General features: G+C 37.2%; 2 protein-coding genes across 2 annotated transcripts in view; both read right to left on the bottom strand.

Moving 5' to 3' along the window:
- Nucleotides 1-27238, bottom strand: part of LOC134842735 (WD repeat-containing protein 7-like) — a 625416-nt gene that overhangs the window by 470021 nt on the left and 128157 nt on the right. The window lies entirely within an intron of this gene.
- LOC134841620 (homeobox protein 5-like) lies at nt 1485-26424 on the bottom strand. The gene is made up of 6 exons (XM_063857646.1): nt 26200-26424; nt 25505-25850; nt 10573-11614; nt 8511-10012; nt 3374-3765; nt 1485-3075 (listed from the first exon to the last, which is right to left on the bottom strand). The coding sequence occupies exons 1-6, from the start codon at nt 26422-26424 to the stop codon at nt 2761-2763; spliced, it is 3822 nt and encodes a 1273-aa protein (XP_063713716.1). The 3' UTR covers nt 1485-2760.

Here is a 27238-nt window from a genome sequence, read left to right as displayed (position 1 = left end):
TGTGAGCCGATCTGAGTCACCGAGACGAAGAAAAGTCCGCTGCACCTGAACTGGACTCGAACTGCAAGCTCTATTATTGTCCAAGACCGCGCCATCCTCAACCTGTTTGTTCTTTTTTTACGGGACTCGTCTCCCGGGATCCCCATCAGAGAAAAGATGATTCGCAGACCTCTTGATGGTCGACTGAACTTGCTTCTGAGAAGAGAAGACTGTTTCTGAAGCAAAGGAGCACAGGCGCCCGCACCACCCTCATCAGCAGTTAAGGTGGGAAACTGGAAAACAGCCCTTTTATTGATCCATAACCATTTCTCCCAGGTTCGTCATTATTTGGCTGAGGTAATGTGTTCGCTTTTGCACACCATTTGACTTTCGAACAGCTTTGTTTTCTAATTTTACGAGGGGACTGGGAAACTGAAAACGAGCTCTATTTTTGATTCATAACCACTTCTCCCATAAGGTTCGTTATCATTTGGCTTAGAGGTTATGTGTTCATGTATTCGCCTTTGCACACCATTTGATTTTCGAACAGCTTTATTATCTGATTTTACGAGTGGGGTGGGAAACTGGAAAAGAGCCTTATTATTGATCCATAACCACTCCTCCCAGGTTCGTTATTATTTGGCTTACAGGTGTTGGGTTCGCCTTTGCTTACTTTCTGGCGTAGAGGTAAAGTGTTTGCCTTTGCATAAAAAAGACAAAATGGTCGGAACAATGCTGTCTTTGATTTTTGAATTGATTGTTTCAGACTGAGGGTTTAGCTCACAACAATAATAGTTTTCAGTGGGTTTGAAACAAAATAGTCACAATCTTCTACAAAAGCTCAAAATTTGTTTTGAATTAAAATTACCAAGCATAAATATTTCTTCGTACTTCGAACTGGCAGCAATTTTATAATCATATGTGCCGCGAACGTTAGTATGGATTATAAGCCCAATGAAAGTTTTTTTATCAAATTAATTTTTTGTTGAAAAATAATGGGGTGGAAAACAAATAAGGGTTGGATACGCAATTTTTTGGAGGATTGGGTTAATAAGATTATCGTTGTTTTTTTTAAATCAACCAAATAGACTTTTTGTCAACTGTGTACTGAGAGATAACTGTGTACTAATAACAAGAGGAAAATTTGCAAGATGGTCCTGACCATTAAGTAAACTTCCTTGAATAATTAGTATCTTGCTCCACTTTCAGACACCTGAAGTGTGCCTTTTAGTAGTACTCTGAGTTACATTCATAATCTGCTAATGTTTTTCAGCAGTTATTAAGAAGCAGTTAAATGTTAAAAGTATCCCCGAAAGATAAAAAAAAAAGTTCGCTTTTTCAAAAAGTTGTCAGACCGGTGGTCAGATTATTTTGTCTACTTGTATAGCAATCGGCTATGTTCGTTATCTAGAGCTTTGTATCATCGCCTTTTCTTGTGTCTTTGCCCTGAGAGCCTAAAAAAGAATGCTACAAATAAACTTCTTGGGTTGTGAAAATGGTGCGGATCTAATTATTAATTTATTACTCAGTACGCGAACAACAGAAAACATAATCAATCAATTAATCAATCAGTTGGTGAGAAGGAATGCGCTAAGAACTAATAATTATTGCATAGCTGTCTATATAGTAGAACTTTGGCAATATAATACAACATCAGGCCCTTTTAAAATCAATATTTTTGATTCAGCATAAAAATTTCAATCCAACTTTAATTACTTTTACTAAAAAGACTAGCAATGTAAATTCACCTCACCTTAAGATGCTATTCGAGACAGTATTTAATTAATCACCAACTTAACTCATTAAAATTGAAACTTGCCGTGACAACATATCTGTTTTGGTCAAATTAAGTCTTTTATTATCTGTTTCATTCATGTACTAACTAGTGCACAGCACAAGTAGTAGATAATCAACTAGCTGCTAGAGGTGAAGAGAGGAGGGGTGATGCAACCAAAACTAATAGCCCCCACTCCCTGAAGTGAAGCATCAGCTTTAAAAAACTTTGTAGATTTTTCAAATTGCAATCTTAGCAAAAGTACTTTTTCAAAAAATACCATCGATTATGAAACAATTACAAAAAAGTGGCCTTTTTTGATGTCAAAAATTTAAGAACCTGAGTTCCACTTCAATCAAAGGTGCTTTTAAACTAAACATGAAGCATAATTACATCATAGTATTTATAATCAATCAAGAGAAGACTAGCTGTGAAGGTGAATTAAAATGAATAGAATACCATCAGTGGATTGAATCGCACGAGTCATTAAAAGTTTTGTCTTTGAACTTGAACCCTAGTCCTAATGAAGGATAAACGGCTGCTAGCAACACTACTAACTAAATAAAAAGGAATTATTATTATTAACTAATGTGGCTCTCAATGAAGTAAACAACTGTACAAAAATATAAAAGTAAAGTCACTATAGTGAATTATACAATACGATACAATTTAGAGAATTAAGAAGCAGACAAAGCAAGCTCGTATAGTAAAATCTTCATTACATTAATTTAAATTGCCTAATTAGAAGGATAGAGAAAAACATGAAGGGCTATCGGTTAACTAAGTTAACTAACCTGACAAAACGAATTCCATCCGTTCTGCTTTCAGCTATTATACTGCTTGGTAAAAGTTATTCACACTGAGCTCAAAGATAAAGTTCACAAATTCAATTTATTAACTAGTCTGTTTCGCAGTCTTCTTTTTCTACTAGTCTATACTTTCTAGTTATTACTTCATTCGATTCGATATTCAATGGTCATCATTATTAGTCGCCGACCAAAGCCACCTCATGAGTTAGGCGGCTGCAAGTGTGGTTGTTGGTTGCTTGTCCCTGCCCTTGAGCTGCTGTTGTTATTTGCCCCGAGCACCGTTGTTGTCGCGTGGGCGTGAGGCACCTGGTGCTGTGAGAGAGAGGGGTGCAGCTGGTGTTGCGGTGGAGCGAAGTGGTGCGGGTGATGCGGATGGACCATAGTTTGCTGGTGCGAGTGCGTCTGCTGCGGTTGCGACTGTGGATGGGTATGGCCTCCTGAGAATGCGGCCATAGCTGCCATGAATTGCTCCACCTGTTGCTGTTGTTGAGCAGCTGCATGTACTGCATATACCTTGACAAACAATTACCAATTTGTTAGACGCTGTACTAGTAATGACTGTATGTGCTAGTAGCAATGCTTAACTGATGGCTAGTTATCTTTTATCACAGAACCTGAACTTGGACTGATTAAAACAGCATTATCTTAAAATTAATTAAATTCCAAGAATGATTCTTACTTTTTGCTAAAAATGAATGATCTAGAGAAACAGTAGAATTTTCGATTTCAAGAGAACTTTCTATATTAAGTTGGCCCGATTAACGTTCATCTTATCAACTTGGCTGCCCTGGAAAATAGATTATTTTATTACCTGCTGCTGTTGCTGGGGATGCATTGCTCCTGGCTGACCCCCGCCCATCATAACTCCCGGAGGACCAAGAGGAGGGTACATCTGCCCAGCAGCACCCGTCGCACCCTGGCCAAGAGCACCGCCCGATGCCCCGGATCCGGTGGCTGAGATGTAGTGCTGCGCTTGAGCCGCTGCCATGGCCATTGCCGGGTAGTAATACATCGCTGCACTTGGGTTCAACGAGGATGCTGTTGTACCTGGGTTCTGATTACCCCCTTGCTGGTGCTGGTGGAGCGACGTAGCCGAGGGAAGAGGAGTATTCATTGCATCCACGCCACCACTGGAGTCTGCTACTGAGGCGGCGGCGAGTATTGCACTGTGGTCGGACAGACTGGCTGCTCCTCCGTAGAAATCTAAGATACATTTGTACAAGAAAATCACAGAGTTCTGACTCTGCATTGAAAGTCATTGCCAAAGAGGACAGCCAACAAACAGACTAGTGAAATGTCAAAAAAATTAAACACCTCAACTTTTTTAAAGAAAAATTAAAATTTCTAGTTGTAAAAACAAATAGAACCTGAAACACTTCGAAAAACAAGAATTTTTTATTGGCATTTAAAAAAAAACAGCCTTTATTGACAAAAAAATTTAGACCATTGGGTTATCTTCATTTTGCTGATTAACATAATGGTTGACACAATTCGACGGTAGGCTTAACTCGAACCAGATCAAAACAATTTCAGTTTCAATAGATCAAGAGTTTTAGCTTTTACGCCTTCTCATGTCATTAAATCTTCCCTCTTTTTAGCATTTTATATTATTTTGATGACTTCCCGAATCTCGATGATTGTTTGTTTGATTTGATGATTTTGGCTGTCAGAGTAGTTCTATTATTAGTCTGGAAAACTTCAAACCAGCCACCTCCTCTGTTGGCAATGCATAAGACTATTCCTTGGCCTTTAATGTGTGCCCAGCCACATGGATTCGTACCCATGAGGCTGGGCTTAAAAAATGATTCCTTTTTTTACTTCCGACCAGCTGAAAACTTTCCCTACTGATGTGTATTCTTCCTCTTCTCACTGTAGTAACAATCGTTAAACATTCTGTGACCTACCAGGCTGCCAGGTACCCATTCGATAAGCAATTTCTGTTGCCAGTCTTCCTGGACGTGTCTTGGATTCCGAATTTTGGTTTTAAAAGTACAACAAAACGATAGATGATTATTTGTATAGTCAAGGCTTCATCTTCGATCTTAAAAGTGATTCAACTTCTGAGCATTGGCTCTAATCATGACTGCAAAATCAATTGAAGTTGTCGTGAAAGTTTAATCCGCCTGCAGTGAGCAATTGATATTGTAAAGCTTGACTATCTTTATGTCTACGACAAAGTAGTCTTGGAGATGTCTTAGAGTACTTAAAGAAGGTGCACATGGGATTTGGTCACTTGACACAGAGATCAGTTCATTGTGGAACCTCATCGGTGCAATAGTCCATCTAGTTTTTCTGGCTGACTGATGCACTGATCGGAATCTCTAAATCTAGAGCAAAAAAGCATGGCAGAGGTTTATATTCTGATTGCGGAGTAACTTGCGCCTGAGTGCTCTTCCACAGTCGTTTCAAGCCAAACACCACTGCTGGCTCTCAACTTTGCTCAACAGCTGGTAGTATTCTTAAAAAGTACATCACTCGATGGTTTGGAGCAAATATCTTGTTTGATATTCTAAAAAGACTTGGTCGCATTGCACTTACCTACTACAATCATTAAGGTGGAGCATATTCATGGCAGAGTTCAGTATTAGTCGTCCGTAGAAATTTAACAGTCCAGAAAATGATGGAAAATCATGGTTTTAAAAAGTATATTTGTGCTCCGAATCTTCCCATATAGCCGATCATCATGCTTGGTTCAAGCAGCTGGAACTTAACAGCTAAAAAATGAAACGTGGCATTGAGATGACTTTGCTTAATTGATGGTTGAACTATTTTCTCGGATTAGTCCGTTGAATGACAGCAAACGTTTGTCGAATGGTTATTTTGTAGATCTGTAGACGATTAGGGAAACGATCAGGCCAATAATTCACTTGAGTGAGTGTTCTTGATGCGGTTCTGAAAGATCGACGAAACTTTATTTAATCCTTGAGATAGTTGGCACATCTGCAACAGCTTCTATTAGATGCTGATTGTTCACACTATTCGGACCAAGTCTTCTGGTTTCGTATTTACTACCTCTTGCATTGGTTTCTTCCGTGATTTGCAGAAAAGTGGCAGAGCCCCATGCATCTCGACTAAAAAGCATGATTTCGCGTTGGTTCGACCAACCCATGTCAAATCAGAAACAACGCTGTTCCTTAGAGATAGATTAAGCATCAATCATATGCTTAGGTGTCGAACAATTTCACTCAGAAGTTTTTAAGCTTCCCCATATGCTCGATGGAATCTCTCCTATGGCATGACCTGCGTCAACTTGCATTTTTTCTTCATTGCCATATGATGAATTTCTCATGCGGAAGCCCTGCCGAAGAGATTTAAGACAAAAAACATCTGAACTTTCATGATGCTTGAATCACTGATTATCTATTTTATTAGCGGTGCTGCTGTTGGGTGCCTTGGATCTAAAGCGTCATATATAACCCAATTCATACCCGTTGAGGGACAAGTCAAAGCCTCACACAGTTTTACACAGCAGCTACTAGCAGAACCTGGTTTTTCGAGGGTTAACTAAGCATTCTGCAGTTTCATTTTTGATATTATCCTTGGATAATCCAGCAAAAAGCAACACTTGATCACTACGCGTCGAAAGAGCTTGCATATTACTTAGAGTTATATCTGTTTCAACTCTCGCTTTAATTATATAGAATTGAGATTCTGCAACCTTTTAACATGAGATGAAATTGATTCGTATCATCTCGTCATCCACATCAGTGGTTGTTTCAAGTCCCAAAAGTTAGAGTATCGAGCAGCTTCACGCGTGTAAGTATCGAGCTACAGGCAACAGTATCGAGCTAAAATATTGAGTTTCCCACGAAAGCCGTTCTCAATCTCCTCGAGTCTGAATTGTAGACGGTAGTTCGGCACGCTCAGCAAAAACCACACCTTGTGAGTCTATTTAAGCTTTTTAAAAAATTGTAGATGTTATTAAGCATCAACTCAGAGGTTATTTGGCGAATGCAAAGTCTTCAACTCCATGGTTGCCTGCACTCAAGACTGACGAGGAAGGAATCAGTCATTAAAAGAACTGAGGTTTTCGTTACTTGGACAGCTTTGTCGATTCCAAACTATCCAATAAAATGAAATTATTCAATCTAATTTGTTTACACTGACCTCCACGTTTGTGGATTGACGACAAGCAAGAAAGTTGCAATGAAGAATTTATTGAGAGTCATTGAGTAATAATTTTTTACTCAAGTAATTGACATATAAAGCATAGATTTCATAGATAGGAGTGATCAGTACCATGAGAACCAACTCTGGTTGTCAGCTTTAAATCAGATCAAACTAGATCAATTTTAATAGATCAGATAACTAAACTTCAATTCAGAATTTCAACTTGATTGAACTCTCATTTCATCAAAAACTTGAGAGACCTGATTAAAAAAACATTAATTAAGGTTAAAAACATGGCTAAGAGAATATTGAAACAAAAGTAGAACAGCAAAACTGAAAAAAATTGATTCAAAACTTTTGAAATTTTCTCAACTTTCGAAGAAAAAAATGATAAATATTAACACAGAGGCGAAGCTTCGCTTCGCAAACACTAGCGGAAACACGACAAAAAGCTGCTCTAGAAACTGCAATAAGAAAAATAGAAATAAGCCTCGAATTAGCAAAACTGCGACCTACTGCAAACAGAGATTTTGAATCTCAAGCACTAACCACTCAACCACGCACGCTTAACCACCGACAAACACTAGTCACAAACAAAGCAGCTACATATGCCAATCAACTGCCAACGCAATTCAGCAAAAGTGGCACCAAATACAAATAGACACATTTTTGCAAGTAATAAATTGGAATATAACAAACTGAAGGCACCCACACTAACTTAGCATGAAACAAATCGCTAGCATACAGCCACTTTATGATTAAATTATGCATTTCAAAAAAATAGCGAGATAGATTGAGTTAGAAAATTTCTGAAATCGAGTTTTTAATATTGGTGTTGTTTGAAACAAATAGCTTTTTTCGGTTCATTTGATGAATTAAAAATGCATCAGCTGTGTTAACTTATTACTATTCGAATGTCAAAGCACATGCAAACAAAAAGCTGTAAAAGTGCCCGAAAAGAGGCACCAATATTTGCGACTTAGGTTAGAAAAAAAGAAGGTTCGTAATTATAAACTAAGTTGACACTAGTGTAAATAAGGTGAAAAGCATAACCGAGAGAAGGTTGGAAAAAAGTTAAAAAAAACAACGAGACAGAAAAAATTTGATTGAAAACTTTTGAACATTTCTCAACTTTCGAAGAAAAAAAACATCAGATCAGGTTAAAGCTCTTTGAAATTCAAGAAAAGATTATGATTGAAATTTTTTTTGACAAACTTTAGTGGTACCTTAGTCAATTCAGCAAAAATTCTTTTTCTCGCCACTGAAAGCACTTATCAAAAGAAGATAAAAAAAGATCCGAATGATTGCTCCTCTTCACCTCGTGAAATGAAGGGACAAAAACCTTCGTAAGAACAAGGAACGCAAAAAAAACTGGCTCAAAAAATTGCAAAGGGAAACAAACATGGCATTCAAGATCTTTGATTTTCAAGAAATTTAGGAGTGACATTTTTTTTATGAAATAAACTCAATTTGGGAAAACTGGATCAACAAGTGCCCGAAGTCTTATTCCACTGGGAAATCTGAAAATTTATATCCACTGTCGAAATTAGAAAACGTTCTCATTTTTCGTGACCTTTACAATTTTTCTGTTCGAAATGGGAGTTTGCCTTCCTTTTAACTAAGAAAATGAGATGAACGGACAAAATCAAAGTAAAACCGAGAAAAATCAAATTAGAGAATTTTATGAATTGTAAGAAAAAAATCATCACGACCTACATAAGTCTTCTCGACGTTCATCTACTGTTAATCAATCAGATCTCCATCAAAATTTACTAATACTAATACGTAAGTAAATTGACAAACCATACACTATCTAAATAGCTGATGCATACACTCACTGGAATATGCAGAGTTAAGACCAGCTTGTTGAAAGCTCTGCTCCTGTGTGGCCTGATTCAGCGACTGTAGATTGGAGTGAGGTCCAGCAGTAGCCGCCAACATAGCCAACTGGGCAGCATTGAGCGCAGTCGAGGGACCACCTCCTGTCCCGCCCACGGTCGATCTATTGCCAGCTGATGCCCCACTTGCCAATTGGGTTTGAGAGGGGTTGAAGGAAGCGTGCATGTTGTTCACACTTGCGAGCACGTTCTGCATCGGAAACACCTCGGCTCCAGGCACGCCAGGCGGCATACCTCCGAAATTGGAGGAGTAGAAGGTATTATTATTATTATTGTTATTATTATTGCTATTTGTTAGACTCATCGGTTTGGTTTGAGACATGCTAGTGTAACTGTTGGTCAAGTGTGAGAACGAACCACTCGAGTTTCCTGCCATGCTAAGCATCTGAGAATTCACGCGCGAAACATTAGCGCCTGACATGTTCGACTGAGAGCTGAAGGGCATTGGTGCCATTGAGAACGGAGGTATCGATGGGTTCTCACTTGAGGGCGAGACCCTCCTTGCTGCAGAGTATCTCTTGTTAGTTCTATTTACAACCGAGTTCCCAGAATTTCCGGATTTGTTCAATGATGCCGTCTGCTGGCTGACGCTACCCAGTGAAGAGTTCATAGGTGAGTCCGATACCTCCTGCTCCTCGCTAGCTATGTAACCCACTTGGTGGTCTGAATCTAAATTTGTCTCTTTAGTTGGTCCACTAGTGTTCAGCATGAATGGTCTCGTTACCCCTATCTTCTTAGACGCCATCACCCCGTCTACTGGTATAGTGGAACTCGAGCTACCAATTGAACTCCTCTCGAATCGAGGAGGAGTCTCAAACTGTTCTCCAAAACCAGTTGCTCCTTTTCTTCGCGACCCAGGTTGATTCCACTCTTTAGGTTCGTGGTCGACGTCCGAGGAATCCGTTCTTTCCGCAAGCAACATTGCCTTACGGTCTTTGCGATGAACCTCTAATACACTTCCAATCCCCGAGCCAGCAGTCCTGTTCCGGGAACTCGGGTCATTCCGACTCTTCGCTCCTCGTCTCGAAGTTCCAACATCCACATCATTGCGCACACTTTTGCTTCTTTCAATAGTCGAACTGTATCGCTCGCTGTAAGAGCTTTTAGATTCTCGCTCTTTCGACTGCGCTTTCCGCTTCACAAACGCTTTTCCATTGTAATCGGACACTCTGTCATTATTGTGACCAGCTGGCATGTCCATTGATTTAGAGCCACCTGCTTCTAAAGCTGGTTTTGTCCGCTCTTCATACGAACCGAATGACTTTTTGAAGCCACCATTATTGTCTTTACCATATCTTGTATCTAGTCCCTTTTCAGTATTATACGACGGTGGTCTGAAGTATTGTCTCCTCGCAGATAGAAAAGCACCGTGTCTTGATCCATCGTCGTAACATTCTTGCACGTTGTACGAACAAGTCTCGATTCTGAAGTTCGGATTGTAACTGAAACAAAACTATCGAATTCACAAGAATCTTTGCTTGCCGAAAAACTCCTTCAAAACTATTCTCTGCCATAATGGAACGCTATTAAATTAAATACTTACTAAATAACAAAACTTTAAAAACATAGCCAACTGACTGTTGGAAAGAAGTAATGAGCGCAAGGAAACTGAAAAAAAACACTGTTTTTTTCAAAAATCTGAATTTCAAGAAAAAATAGATGTCCTTAAACCTCTGGGAATTAGTAGAACAATTTATGATGGACACTTTTTTGTTAAAGATAACCCAATTTGAGAAAACTGGATCAATAGGTAAAACTTTGATTTCGCTGGAAAAACTCTTAATTAATTTCCATTTTCGAAATTAGAAGTCGATCACGTTTTTCTTGACCTTTACAATTTTGCTATTTTATAGTGGAGTTCCTTCCTTTTAACAATAAAAATGCACAGAACTTAAAAAGAAATCACAAGTCAAACCGAGAAAAATCGAAATTGAGCGTGAACAAATCAGCAAGACCTATACTAGAGTAGTCACTACGTTCATTACTCTTAAAAACATCTTACGGGCTGCCTGACATGTCGAACTCGTCCACATTATAACCCGAATCATCTGATTCCTTGTAGGCCCTTCCCCCTCCGCCCCCATTATACTTGCTGGAGTATCCGCCCGTCTGACCGGTAGCCTGGTTACTCTGTGCGTGACTCATTGCTCTCCTCCCTCCACCACCTGTAGGGTATCCCCACATGTTTTGGTTCATTGATCCGCCTGTTGTGTGGTAGTTGTTACTTCCTCTTTTCTGCCATGCAGGCTGTCTTTCGTTTGAGTAAGGGTACATTTCAGACCCATTGTTGACAAATTCGTCCTCTGTTGTTGAAAAGTTCTTAGCCGCTCGGCTGTTGAATTTCGAATTGGCAATAGTTCTTGTCGATCTCTTTTTGCTAGTCTCCGCTCTCGGCTCGTATGTCTGTGGGTACAGACTTTCCGAGTTCTGGTTTTTATTTCGCGCAACGCGGGCTTGAACCGGCACACGTTTTCTCTGTTGCGATGTCGGAGTAACTATCGCAGTTCCATTTGGAACTATTTTGGGTGCCGTCATCTCTATTGTGTTCGCCTTCAATGGAGGTTTAGTGGAGGTTGGACTAGACGCGTTGGCCTGTGGAAACAAGTCGTGCTGCCACTTTCGTGAGTCTGGATTTGGTTGCCATTCGCGTTGAAAGCTCTTCGACTGTGATACTTTGCTCTGATTCTGATTTGAGGCATCAATCTCTCCCGCTTGGTTGCAACGAAGGTCGTGCATGAAAAATTTACCCTGTCTAGGAATGAATGCTGGATGCTGTCTGTCCCTTTCTTCGATATAGTTCTCATCGCCTTCTTCTTCACCGACCAAAACATAGTCACCATCAACAACATCGGCATCATCTCCCGCTTTATCGACGTGGTTATCACTTGATTCATTTGGTTCTGGCGAACCATGAAGAACTTCTGTCGATTCAGGCTCCTCGGACTCTTTCTCTGATGTCACCGCAAAGTCTGACACTTCTGGGTTTTCAGACACATCGGCACTTTCGTCACTCGCCCAATTTCGGACAACGACGTCCTCTTTTTCTAAAACAAGTCTGCTTTCAATTCCGCAAGTATTTACAAATAGATAAAATAAACTAGTAGGGCGTCAGACAGCTGGAAAATAGTAATGAACGCAAAGAAATAGAAAAAATACTGACTTGAATAGAAGAAAAAATTTAATGGACGTAAAACTACTTGAACTACTTGATTGCTGCTTTTTTGAAAACAGCCATTTACAGTTGGAAAAGAGTAATAAATTTAGGGAAAATAGAAAAAACAATGAATTTTGAAAATATCTCAACTTTCAAAAAAATAGATGCCCCTTTAAGCTCTTTGAATTTCTAGAACAAATTATGATTAGCCTTTTTTAATATAAAACTAACCCAATTTGAGAAAACTGGATCAATATGCAAGTTTTTATTTCGCTGGAAAATCTGAAAAAGAAAATCCACTTTCTAATCTAGAAGTCGATTACGTTTTTCGCGAACTTTACACTTTTGCTGTTCGATAGTAGTATTCTCCTTATTAACAAAGGAAACGAACAGAACTTAAAAAGAAGCTCAGCCCTAAAAATTTCGACTGCTCTACACTTGGTCTCGAATCAGCTTTGATGGAGAAAGTTCCAAAAATAGCCAGCTGACAAACGAAAAAGAGTAACGAACACAATGAAACAGAAAAAAAACTTTTAAATTTTAAGGAAAAAAAATTATGCATTTAAAGCTCTTTGAGTTTCACGAAAGAATTATGATTGGCGCTTTATTGATAACATTCATCCAACTTGAGAAAACTAGATCAACAGGTAAAGTCTTTATTTCGCTGGAAATCTAAAAATTAAATTCCAATTTCGAAACTAAAACCGTTCGTTTTTGTTTGCACCATTTTCACATTCGTATTTGGAGAGTTATACTTATGCCACTTTCAGCAGATGAAATTCAATTGAACTCAAACAGTGCATACATACCTAAGTGGATCCATAAATGCATTAATATGTATGAAAGTACATCTGTAGTTATTAGAGCATTTTAAGACGTTTTCCTGAAAAAAAATCATCATGACCTATAGAAGAGACTTAGATACGTTCATTACTCTCAAAAAATTACCCCATTTGAGAAAACTGGATCAATAGGTAAATATTTGGTTGGAAAATCTGATAATTAAAATCCATGTTCGAAATTAGAAATATAAAAAAGAGAACTTAACATTTTTGCTGTTAGATAGTGGAGTTTTCCTTCCTTTCAACATAGGAAATGAACTGCATTTCAAAAGGAATCAAAAGTCAAACCGCGAAAAACCAAAATTGAGCGTGAACAATTTCTAGACTTTTTCTGAAAAAAACTAAAAATCATCACGACCTAAAGAGTCTTCACTCCGTTCATCGCCTCAAAATAAAACCCCATAAACCCTTAACTCTCATATATCAAGGCAAAACCCTGAAAATTTTGACTGCTTGCAATTGGTCTCGAATCAGTTTTGATTACAGTTGAGTAACAAACGCAATGAAACAAAAAAATGGCTTTCTCAAATTTTAAAAAAAAAAATTTGCACTTAAATCTATTTGAATTTCGCGAACGATTTGTCGTTGGTGCTTTTTTGATAAATTTAACAAATATTAAAAATCACCAAGACCTAGTCACGTAAAACTTCCACATTTTAAGAATTCATTCGATATCTACCCCAGGTCAGTTTTAAATGTAATAATCAGATAACGAAAAAAAATCAAATTAATTGCAAACAAAATGAAATTTCACAATTTCACATACATTTTTGAGGCACTTATTTATGATCAAATAATTTAGTGAGCTCTACAAGATCTAGAAGCTTAATTTTCACAATTCAGTCTAGAACATATTGAAAACGGCAATTAATTTTTGTCATTGAAAATGAGCCAAAAAACTATCGCAAATAAAACTTTCCTTAATAAATGTAACTTCTTGGTCGTTTAAGCTGAAAACTGTAATTTACAACATATGTCCAAACTTTTTTTTCGGTGAACTAGAGACACTCGCCGAGAGCAACAACCTAACCGTACTGAAAAAAAACGATAAAAACAGGTTAAATAAATCGAAAAGGGAGGTTTTTAAATGAAATGGATGATGCGTACATCAAAACTAAAATATAATCAAATTTATTTGCCAAAATAACAAGAATATAAGATTTCTCTGAAATCATAGAAAAAAAAATATAGAAAGCTACAAAAAACTTATCAGTCGATGGTTCATATTACGCAACAGCAGAAACTTAAGCAAAAAATTTTTTAACATTGGTCCAAAATAAGTACAAAAAAGTAAAATTACCCGAAAAAGCACTGAGGCAACTAAGGCCAACTGCATTCTAGCCAAATCTATTTAGACAAATTTCATAAAACGAAAACAAAACGGAGCTTCACTCCACTTGCGATAATCAAAAACATAGCATGGCAAGCTAGCCGACAGTACAGTTAGACGAGCGCACTTAGTCGAAGATGTTAAAAAAATTATCACAAAACCAGATCCATCAACCTTTTCATCCGTTCGTCATAAAATCAAGTTTTATAAATCGGTAGCTAAGCCACTTAAAAGAAGCCCCCTGAGCACACCCCCAGCATACACTTGAATGCAAAACTTTATAGAAAACACTCAAAGTACATTTTCATAAGACCTAGAAAACAGTCACTGAACTAGTTAGAATCAAAAACAACGTACACAATATGAAAACAATCTCAAAATAAATCGAAAGCAAAGACATCAAAATTCTGACAACTCTTTGTAACACATAGGCGAAGCGGAGCTTCGCATCACTTGCGATGTATCACAAAGATAGCAGAACAAGCAAGCAGATAGAAAAGGAGAAACCTACGAAACCCAAAAATATTAGATTAAAAAATTTGTACGTGTCTCGGCAAATGAATTTCTATTTAAAGAAGACATCTTCAAACACAATTGTGAGCATTAAATTGGCATTCAGGCAAAATGTCTGTAGCGGTCATTGAGCCGACCATCCTTGGTAGACATGACTTGAGCCGAAAGCAAAACTGTTGTCAAAAAAATATGAGCTAGAAAGCATTGAAACTCGGAAGTTTTTGCATCTACTCACGCATAGAGATCAATTATCACTTCAAAGTGACGCAATATGAGACATCTGTGACGATTATACATTCATTGAGACTAACTAGGACGAATAAACCCTTTAACGGGAAAAAACTGAGAGGAAAGTTAAGCAAAATCGGGTGTATTTCATTTACAAGTAAAAGATAAAAACGGTTTTCAATCTCAAAAAAAACCTCTTCAATCTGGATAATGTTAATACTCTGCTAACTGAGCCGATACAAACTAAGAATACGCCTAAAAGGCCGACAATTGAATTTTTCTGAGAAAAACCTCCACAACAGTACTGATTTAACTTCAAAGTGTACTGCAAGAGCAGTTGTCCAAAAGCACAACTTGAATGTTCAAGAAATTGGCAGTTCAATGGAGCATCTTGATGGAGGACACATGCTGTACAATGATTCAAGCAATTTTGTTTTAAAAAATTGTTAACCCGAAAAAAGTTGTTATTCTGACTTGATACAGCTTGTTAATGGCAAGCATAAAAACCAGTAATTACGAAAAACTCTCAAATGATTCGAAAAGTCAGATTTTTAAAACGAAAAGAGACAGATTTTTAGAACCAAAAACAATTAACACCAACAAAAATTGATACCAGATACAAACTGCCAACTCGAATAAGTCCGTGCAAAATGATCAAAATTGCTGTGGTAATTGAGATTTTTAAAATTATCAGGACAAAAGTCCCAAAAACACCAAAGCTCCAAAAAAAAATCATACAATTCATTTGCTTAAATTTTCTGAAACACGATTACGACACTATTAGGAACATCGTTCTATACATGAATAGTAAGTAAAATATAACTTTTCAGCAAAACAGCTTCACCTGTAATTGATGATGAAAGTGAAGAATCAATTTTGAAAAAACTCAAAAAGCATTTTCAAATTTATGATAAAATTAGCCAAAAATTGCAAATTAAAAGGCAGATCACAAAACAAACAGACGGATATAGTGGCACATTTTTGACGTTTTTTTTTTGGAAAACACCAGAAATAACAAAAACAAATTGCAGGGAGATTTTCAATTCTTTTTCGCTGTAGAAGTTACGGTATTAAATTTAAAAAAAAGCAACAACAGCTATATAAAAGCAAATTATAACACAGAGGCAACTTTCTCTTAGCAAGCACTAGCGAGAACACGACAAAAAGCAGCTCTATCTAAAGCAATAAGAAATTAGAAATAAGCCTCGAATTACAAAAAAAAAATTGGCAATGTCTGAGATTAAGAGTCCCACACACTAACCATTTAGCCAGGGACGCTCAATAGGCAACAGACACAAGCCATAAGTAAAGCAGAGAACAGATGCTATGCAATTTCCATTGCCACAGTGAAACTTTCAAATAAATGAACACTAGTGATTGCTAGTGTAATCAACTACCTTGAAAAAAAACCAAGGCCGATAAAAAACAACCAAAAGCAACAAAGACAAAAAACGAGGAGGCTAAGGCAAACGTCTCTCAAGGCAACGATCGTGCGATCAAATAGCACTTCGGTAACGGTTGGAGGGATCCCAGTCTCCACTAGATGTGATCGGCTATGGCAAAATGGATGACATCCCCTCTCTCACAATTGGTCCAGCATTGAGTAAGACCGGGGGCAACTTAAAAAGCCAGAAACGAAACTTCGTGAAATCGTTCAACACCGTGTATAGTATCCAAAAGACTATTGGATGCTTAAACTAGACCTCTTGGCAGGGATGCAAATAAAAAATACAGGTACGCTCATGCACTGGACCCACACAGAACATCACGTGCGAAGAGCTGAAATCTGAACAATGCTGGGGACGGGAACAAATCTGGCACCCGGTTGCAAAACACTTGCTCTCGCAAGTATACATAATGATTCAAAATCTATTCGACAACAATTTTCCAAAACCTACTAAAATGATAATCAATCAATAGATAAATATTGAGTAAACATTGACTAAGCAGGACAAAAGCTTCAACTGTAACTGATGATAAAAGTAAGGTTTCAATTTTGAAAAAAAAAACTGATATTATGAAAATCATGATTACATTTTCCAAAAACTGCAGATTGAAAACTGCAGATTTTCCACAAAACAAACATTTCATGTTGAACAAGCGGCACATTTTGCGACGTTTATCTTGATGAGCACCAAAAAAGTACGAAAAATATGCAGGTAGATTTACCTTTGTTTTTCGCTGTAGGAATTATGGTTTTCAAATAGCAAAAACACTGTTACTTATCATTCTTAAATGAAAAAACAAACTATATAGTAGCAAATTAAAATCAACTAACTTGAAAAAAAAACAGTAGAATAGACAAAATAACTTAAACAAAGAAAACAATTATCTGAGAAGTGTTTAAAATGTAGAAAACAAATGCGACCAAATTTTTCAATAAGGCTATGCAAATAATTGAAAACACGTTAAACACAGAGGCACAGCGGAGCTTCGCACCACTTGGAACAAACATAAAAACAACACATAAAAAATCGAGGAAAAAATGAGTTTTTGAAAAAAAAACTAGGTCATATAAACTTTCATATGTCTCGATAGAAGTTCATTCTAGGCAAACATGCCAGACACTTGAAATTTAAATCAGCAACTACGGAACAAACTTAACAAAAACAATCAATTTTACGACAATCTTTGAGCAGACACAAGTTGAGCGAACAAATTAAACCGGCGATTCATTTTTCTTGGAAGTTTTTTTTTACCAATTTCCTTGATATTGAAAAACAACAAAGGTCCATACTCAAACCCAACCCTTAGGGTAAAAAGGCAACTGTTTTACCTCCAGGCCAAGAGGGAAGCAACCTGGAAGATTTTAAGAGCAGAAAAGAAAAATGAAAAGAAGTCAGCTGCATAGTCAGCAATATAATTCAACTGATTTTGTTAAACTAGTTGTTAACTAGAAAAAAAAAGTTTACACTCCAGTTTGATAACGCTTGCTAATAGCAAGAGTAAAAAAGAAAAAGCGCAAGCACTTCGACTAACAGTTTCAGTCAAAAACGGTTAAGTCCAAAAGAAATCGACATATTATTTTTTTTTCTTTTTTTAATTCGGAAAATTCATCGTTTGATCTTTGATAAATTGCTACGCATTTAATTTGCTTTCGAACAAACAATGTAAACAAAACCAACACAAAAAAATCAAAAAGTCTGTCAAGGTTGAAGGGGTCCCAGTGCCATCCGCCTCCTCGAGATGGGACCAGCTACGGTGAAATGGATGACCCCAACGGCAATGAGTAGGACCGGTGGCGATATACAAAAAGTCAAAAAATGAAAATTCACGAAAATGTTTAATGGCGTCTATATTATCCAAATCACTATTGAGAGGTCCGTAATGCTTAAACCAGACCTTTAGGCAGGAGTGCAACTGAAAAACACAGCGACGCTCGTACAGTGGACCCATACAGAACATCACGTGGTAAAAGCTGAAATCTGTGAACAATGCTGTGGACAGGAACAAGTCTGCTGCCCTGTTGCAAAGCACTTGCTTTCGAAAATTTAAATAATTATTCAAGTTCTATTTGACATATATAACTTTCAAAATCTAAGACAAGGAGTCGTTTTGCTGTACACATTAAAATTAGGTAAACGCTTGCTGTGCATGACAATAGCTTCAATTGCAATTGATGACAAAAGACCAAGATGAATTTTGACGCAAGCGAAGCAGAAACACTCATTATTTGCGGTACAAGACAAACATAGCACGACAAAATAGCAGACAGAAATTGTCACAATACCCGCTGAGAATTTTTTTTTTGAAAATGTTGAGGAAACCTAGATCTTCCAAAAACTTTGTTTGTGTCAATTCACGTATATAGTTCGCCTTTCGAAAACAAATGTTTAAAAGACAATCGAAAGTTAAATTAGCATCGAAACGAAACTAACGAAGCGGCAAAGAAGTCCACATTTTTTGAGCAGACAACCATTGAGCACAAAGAGTTTTCATGACAAATACAACACCCACAAAAGACTCTTACGCATAGTAAACTTTCGCTCATCCATCAATGCTAAATAAAGACGGACGATAGTTAAAAGAAAAAACTTTTAGTTTGTTCAAAAAAAAAACAGGTCCCCGCCGGATTCTAGCCAGAAGCCTTCTCGTCTCGAGCAGGCGAGTTATCTCTACGCCAGATGCCCTGAATGATTGATTGATTTGAATTATTATGAAGCAAGTTGAACTACGTAACTTCCACATGCGAAATCTTTAGAGTTCGCACATGCAAGTTGTTAGAGGGAGGAGCCTAGTACCTTGCGCAATACGCTTGCTTATAGCAGGGATAAAAAAATCGACATTCTTTTATAGCAAATTAAAATCAACTAACTTGAAAAAAAAACAGTAGAATGGACAAAATAACTTAAAAAAAGAAAACAATTATCTGAGAAGTGTTTAAAATGTAGAAAACAAATGCGACCAAATTTTTCAAAAATGCTATGCAAACAACTGAAAACACGTTAAACACAGAGGCACAGCGGAGCTTCGCACCACTTACAACAAACATAAAAACAACACAAAAAAAAATCGAGAAAAAAATGATTTTGAAAAAAAAAATAGGTCATATAAACTTTCATATGTCTCGATAGAAGTTCATTCTAGGCAAACATGCCAGACACTTGAAATTTAAATCAGCAACTACGGAACAAACTTTACAAAAACAATCAATTTTACGACAATCTTTAAGCAGACACAAGTTGAGCCGAAAAAAAATATATATTTTTCTTTAAGAAAACTCACCTTAAACATTAACAGACAAGATTTGCACTTGCAACTAAAATGAAATTTGTTTACAGCACAAGAAAAATCAGTTATGTAGCAATTGAGCCAACAATAGTTGAGCTGAAACCACTTGAACTGAAAAAATGATTTCTAAAAATCTTTCAAGTTGACCTTTAAACTAGAGTGAAAGTTGTTCACACGCAAAAAAATCAGTGATGTGGCAACCAAGTGGACAATCTTTGAGCAGACAGCAAGTGAACCAAAAAAAAAGATTTTACGAAAATTTTCAAAAATCTGTCAAACCCCACCCCCCTGAAATTAGGATGGACAACACTTGCATTTGCGACTACAATAAAACTTGTCTACATCACAAGCAAATTCCGTTGTGGCAATTTAGCCGACAAAACTTGAGCGAACAAATTGAAAAACCGGCGATTCATTTTCCTTGGAAGTTTTTTTAACCAATTTCCTTGATATTGAAAAACAACGAGGTCCATACTCAAACCCAACCGTTAGGGTAAAAACGCAACTGCTTTACCTCCAGGCCAAGAGGGAAGCAACCTGGAAGATTTTAAGAGCAGAAAAGAAAAATGAAAAGAAGTCAGCTGCATAGTCAGCAATATAATTCAACTGATTTTGTAAAAGTAGAAAAAAAGTTTACACTCCAGTTTGATAACGCTTGCTAATCGCAAGAGTAAAAAAGAAAAAGCGCAAGCACGTCGACCAACAGTTTCAGCCAAAAACGGTTAAGTCCAAAAAAAATCGACATATTATTAATTTTTCTTTTTTTAATTCGAAAAATTCATCGTTTGATCTTTGATAAATTGCTACGCATTTAATTTGCTTTCGAACAAACAATGTAAACAAAACCAACACAAAAAAATCAAAAAGTCTGTCAAGGTTTAAGGGGTCCCAGTGCCATCCGCCTCCTCGAGATGAGACCAGCTACGGTGAAATGGATGACCCCAACGGCAATGAGTAGGACCGGTGGCGATATACAAAAAGTCAAAAAATGGAAATTCACGAAAATGTTCAATGGCGTCTATATTATCCAAATCACTATTGAGAGGTCCGTAATGCTTAAACCAGACCTTTAGGCAGAAGTGCAACTGAAAAACACAGCGACGCTCGTACAGTGGACCCATACAGAACATCACGTGGTAAAAGCTGAAATCTGTGAACAATGCTGTGGACAGGAACAAGTCTGCTGCCCTGTTGCAAAGCACTTGCTTTCGAAAATTTAAATAATTATTCAAGTTCTATTTGACATATATAACTTTCAAAATCTAAGAAAAGGAGTCGTTTTGCTTTACACATTAAAATTAGGTAAACGCTAACTGTGCATGACAATAGCTTCAATTGCAATTGATGACAAAAGACCAAGATGAATTTTGACGCAAGCGAAGCAGAAACACTCATTATTTGCAGTACAAGACAAACATAGCACGACAAAATAGCAGACAGAAATTGTCACAATACCCGCTGAGATTTTTTTTTTTGAAAATGTAGAGAAAACCTAGATCTTCCAAAAACTTTATGTTAGTGTCAATTCACGTATATAGTTCGCCTTTCAAAAACAAATGTTTAAAAGACAATCGAAAGTTAAATTAGCATCGAAACGAAACTAACGAAGCGGCAAGGAAGTCCACATTTTTTGAGCAGACAACCATTGAGCACAAAGAGTTTTCATGACAACAACACCCTCAAAAGACTCTTACGCATAGTAAACTTTCGCTCATCCATCAATGCTAAATAAAGACGGACGATAGTTCAAAAAAAGAAAAAACTTTTAATTTGTTTTAAAAACAGGTCCCCGCCGGATTCTAGCCAGAAGCCTTCTCGTCTCGAGCAGGTGCGTTACCTCTACGCCAGATGCCCTGAATGATTGATTGATTTGAATTATTATGAAGCAAGTTGAACTACGTAACTTTCACGTGCGGAATCTTTAGAGTTCGCACGTGAAAGTTGTTATAGGGGGGAGCCTAGTACCCTGCGCAATACGCTTGCTTATCGCAAGGATAAAAAAATCGGAATCAATTTAAAATAAACTTCACATTTGACGAAGTTTATTTTAAATAAAAGATCAAAATTCTAAAACAATTGTAATCATTATGTAGAAGTTATGGTTTTTAATGACACTGGCTTTTAACTTCCATAGCCTTGTTAGTTATTTTTTTTCGAAAATGTTGAAAAAACCTATATCTTCAACAAGTCAATCGATAGTTAAATTTGCATGGAAACGAAACCAGCGAAGCAACAAGAAAGTCTACCTTTTTTGAGCAGACACCCATTGAGCCCAAAAAGTTTCCAAGAAAAGTATCAAAAACTTAAAATAAATATGAAACTACACCCTCAAAAGAATCATACGCATAGGAAACTTTCGCTCATCCATTGGAGCAATATGAAGACGGACGATAGTTCGAAAAAGCAGAAAACTTTGAGTTTGTTTTAAAAAACAGGTCCCGGCCGGATTGGAGCTACAAGCCTTCTCGTTTCGAGCAGAAGTGTTACCTCTACGCCAGATGCGCTGAATAATTGATTGATTTGAATTTATTATGAAGCAAGTTGAAAATAGTAACTTTCACGTGCGAACTTTTCAATCAAAGTGTTTGCGGAGGAGTCTAGTAACCGGAGCAATACACTTGCTTATCGCAGTGATAGAAACTCGGATTGAATTTAAAATAAACGACACATTTGGTGACGTTTATTTTGAATAACACACCAAAACTCTTTAAAAAAATTGTAGGCATTATGCAGAAATTGAGGTTTCAATGACAGCGGTTTTTAATTTGCATAGCATTGTTATTATTCTAAAAACAAAATAGAAACAACGCCTATATAGTAACAAATTACAATAAATAAAATATCCAAGAGTCCAAAAAAATCGACATATTAAAGTTTGATTAATTTTAAATAGTTTAACCTTCCGTAAATAGCATTTAAATACGCATTTATATGGCCTTGGAACAAACAATAGAAACTGAATCGCCAAAAAAAAACCGGAGGCAACATTGTAAAAAAAAATTCAAAAAAGGTTTAACGGCGTGTATGAGACTTAAAACACTATTGACAGATCCATGATGCTTAAAATGGACCTTTACACAGGGGCGCAAACAAAAAAAAAACAACAGTAATGCTCGTGAACTGGACCCATACATAACATCAATTACTAGGTGCTGAATTATGTGAACAAATTTGTTCACGGGAAAAAGTTTGGTGCTTGGTTGCAATTCACCATTTGTTGTTCAACTAATTAATCAAATAGTTTTGACATATCTATGTCATAAAATCTACCAGTTTAAATTTCTGTCGCCAGCGGACAACATGCCAAACAAAATCATTTTGAACATTTTCACAAAAATTTCTTCAAAAAATAGGCAGACAAAATCATTCCAGTCATTATCTTCCAAAATTAAAAAATGACAGCTCCAATCGCGCCAACATAGTGCGAGCTTGCCAACAGATGATAATTTCTATCCAAAAAGAGCTAATTTAGCGGTGACGCGCATGTAACTCCTAACGAAGTCCTTAAACAGCGAGTCAAGGATAAATTTTTGCCTTGGATTATTTTTTGGACGATTTCATCTGGAATTATTTTGTCTGGAATATCGACAGTCCACCAAAATTTCAGTTTTCACATATTTTGGATAACTCTCGACTAAATTTTTTTCAAGAAGTCAAAAGAAGTGAGGAGATTCTGTAAGACGAAAGCTTTAAAAATTAAAACAAGGATGGCCGGTTACTTAGCAAGTAGCACAGAATGTTCCGATCATAGTCTTTCGAAAAATATGGTTTAGAAAGTTTTTTTTTACAAAATTAGTGTAGTTTTTTACTGCTTGGTGTGATAAAAGGATCTGACCGAAAAATATAACTTGGGCATATTAGATAGTCATAGTAATAAAGGCAAATTGGACAAAAATTTTTGTAGAAAATAACTAGAAAAACTTTTAAACATTTTGAAAATTTTTTTAATGTGGTTCGAATCGCGACTGAAAGGGCTTCAATATGATATATCACTCAAACCAGTCCGATGAATATTTATGGCACCTGAATTTGCGAGGAAAAAAAAGAAAAAAAAACTAAAACACCCGAATACAAAGTTCATATCCATTTTCAATGGTCTGAACAACAAGGATTTTTTGCCTGTTCCAGACCACCCGACACGACTGAAGACCTACGCCGACGACATGATTGTTTACATCACCAGCAACAACATTGACCTCGCCAGTGAAAAGATAACGTCTTACCTCTCTCGACTCAACGACTTCTTGGAAAACAACGGACTAATAGTGTCCCTCGAGAAGACAACAGTCACTCTTTTCACGCCTGACCCTCGCCAAGCCAGGACGCACCCGCCAGTTGCTATGTTCAACTCCCAGCTGAAGCTTGAAAAGACACCGAAACTACTGGGAGTGACATACGACACCATGCTGACCTTCGGACAACACACAGCCAACGTCTGCAAGAAAGTAGCCAGAAGAAACAACGCACGCTGTGCGCTTTCAGGACTTGACTGGGGGCAAGATAAAGAAACACAACTGATAACCTATCGTGCCATCGGAAGATCATGTATGGACTACGCCTCGCCTGCTTGGACACCAATAATCAGTAAAACTAACCAACAGAAAATACAAACGATCCAGAACACTGCTTTACGGACAGCCACGGGAGCCATTCGCCTTACATCAATAGACCATCTACATAATGAATGCAAGATGCTTAAAGTCGCCGGCCACCACCACCTACTCAACAACCAATTCCTAGCCCAAGCAACTCAAGATACCCACCCCTGCAATCACCTCTGGACAACAGAGTACCGACAGAGACAAGAAGATGACATTGCATGCCAGCTCAAGTGAAGAAGTCGCTAGTTTTCTAACAGACGATCTTGAACAGACACTGAAACAGCTACACACACATGCAGTCGCCGAAGAGAGAGCCAAAAGCCAGCAGAACAGAGTCTTAAAAAGACCCCCTCCTGAGATATCGAAAGACGAAGAAGAACTTAGCCGTTACGACAGAAGAATTTTGTGTCAGCTTAGATCAGGTTTCTCATGGAAACTAGCCGAAACCAGACACCGATTACAACCGGACATTGAATCAGAGCTCTGCAGCAAATGCAACTCCAGCATCGAAGACTGCCATCATCTGTTCAACTGCCCGGCCAACCCAATATCTGCTACCATCGAAGATTTGTGGAAAAATCCCCTACTAGTCGTAGAAGAACTCGCGGAGATATTCTCAGAGCAGTCCACGGAGCAATAACAACAAGGATTTTTTGCAAATTAAAAAATACAACAAGTTTTTTTCTCAAATTATTGTCGTTTTTGTGCGGGGTGTGATAAAAGAATATCAACGGAAAACTAGAGCTTAGAAAAATTCAGAACTTGAAGCAAATTGGAAAACAATTTTTCTAGAAAAATTACTAGAAAACAAAAAAATCGAAAAGTTTCCAAATTTTTTGCAGTTAAAAGTTTTTTTTCAATTTCTGATTACAAAAATGCGCTAAAAATAATCAAGAAAACTATCTTTGCTCGAGTAAAACTAAAACTTGTCTAGTACCCAATTGTCTGAAAAATGTCTAGTACCCGATTGCAATGCCCTTGCTTATCGCAAGGGTAAAGACATTTAAATAAGCTATTGTAAGCCTGCTCGCTGACTGTATTCGCTCGAATTAAGACGAAAAATCAAAAATTTCACACCAGTTTTTCTCGACACTGGGAAAACGTTTTGGAATTTTTTAATGTCGTTCGAATCACGACTGAAAGGGCTTTAATATGGTATATCACTCAACTCTCTCCGATGACTGAGTGGTAGTTGATTTTGCGTGGAAGAAACGAAAAAAAAACGAAAACACACTCGAATACAAAGTTCCTCCCCATTTTTCAAATGGCCGTAACAAAAAGTATGGTACATGACTTGATAATCTCAAATATTATTAAGCGAGAGGACTCAGGCAGAAAAAAAAAAGAAAAATTTTAACTTGTCTTTCAATGCGGGTAATTTTGAATATCTGGTTTGAATAAATATTTTAAAAAAAGGATGCGCATGTCAAGTCGGAACTTTCTCCAAACGGATTTTTTTTAATTAAAAATACTCTGTTGCCGGCTGTCTGCGTACACCGGCATCTTTTTTCATCATAATAACTAAGAGATCCTACCTAGTTCTCCTTCGTATTCTTGGTCATCCGGAGAAGAGTGTGGCATTGTTGAGTCTTCCGTTTTCGAAGACTCGTCTCCCCTGCCTTTACTTGTCACAACTGGTCTCGTTGAGTCAATCAGTGATACATTGTTGCGCTTTTCTGCTTCAGATGACGACCCAATTCCAAGCTGAGCTATTTCACCAGCAAAATTCTCAGTACGCGGAAGCACAGGAATTACCTCACGCTCGTTATCTGTACTGGAAGCTTCGGCCTCTTTGGTTTCTACTTCTTCCGCGGGATGTCCCTCTTGCAACTCAGTACTTCTTGTATCACAAGCAGAAAACACTTCGTCCCCTATTGTTGTCTAAAAAGAAGTCAGCATTTAGTTTAACTTAGCTTCACTATATTGATCGAATACTGACAGCATATTTTTAAAACTTGACGACAATAATGTTGTTACATAAATCGCATTTAAAAATTTCAATGATGTTAAACTTATACCAGAGAAATAATAACTTATTATTAGAAAGATAAAAACTATATGATTCAAAAAAGCATGCCTGTGAAAGCTGCGTTTGTAGATAGTCGACGGGATTTTCGATTTTGTCCGGTGATGTCGTCTGATTACTAGGCCCGGGAGGTGTAGTAAATGCACAGGCGTCGATCGTAGGGGACGTGTCAGTCATTTTTGTAGGTGACGACGAGATACAAACATTCAATGCTTTTGAGGCAGCAACTGCCTCCTCACTTGCGGCAGCTTCCCCATCTGTATCGCCTTCATTCGCTGACTCATACTCCTCGCTTTCATCATCAGCGCTGTGCTGGACCGTTGCGGCGCTTAAGATAACAGTAAGGTCACTCGGTGCGTTGGTAACGCCTTCTTGGTTTGCAGATAGCGTATCTAAAGTTTCCTCAGCGGTTGATGAGACGCAATCCATTTTTCTACCTAATCATTTATCTGAAAACTACGCTTCTTCACCTTCTAGAAAATGGCTTGCACTAGAATCACAAAACACCAAATTTGTAGAGGGAATCATTATCCATTGAATGTTTGTAGAAAAAAAAAACTGGCCAATTCTACCGAAGACAAACCACAGTCCTTACTTAAAACAGGCATCGTGGACATCCAAGACAGCAAAATCTATTATTTTAAACAGAGATGCACCACTTGCTATACAGAAAAGAAAGAAAATCACTACTTGCAGATGAACTGCAATTCAAATTAATAGAAACTTAAATTTAACTTTTTCTCAAAAAAATTTAGAATCTTGAAAATAATTAACACTTTAAAGGTTAAATTATTGTTTATAACATGAAGCAAGTATAATTCACGCATTTTTATAGTCAAATTAATTATTTACAAAATATTTTATTACTGGTATAAATTTACCTTCAATTTAAATTAAAAAAATTTTCTCAAATGATGTTTTTCCCTTTATATAGATAGCCAACATTTAAATTTCAAAGTTAAGTTGATATTGCTTATGACTGAATTTGCATTTTAAGTTTGATTCCAGATTAGAACAGACTTTCTGAAGAAACAGTTGAAATTCCATGTAAGTTTTCGACTTGCATGAAAGTGTTGTTTTTTATTTCTTTTGTTCTCATCAATTGTTTTCGAACTTGATGTTTGTGAATGCTGGTAATAGATATGTTTGATTCAGTCGAAATTTCTAATTCGGAACTCTTATTTAAGTATTACTTCCCTGCTTCTGAACTCAACGAGCGTGTTAATTCTTCGAGAATGCGTTA

This window comes from Symsagittifera roscoffensis, chromosome 3 (genome assembly GCF_963678635.1).
Source record: "Symsagittifera roscoffensis chromosome 3, txSymRosc1.1, whole genome shotgun sequence".
Taxonomy (NCBI): Eukaryota; Metazoa; Xenacoelomorpha; order Acoela; family Convolutidae; genus Symsagittifera; species Symsagittifera roscoffensis.
This window is presented reverse-complemented; position numbering and strand designations above follow the sequence as displayed.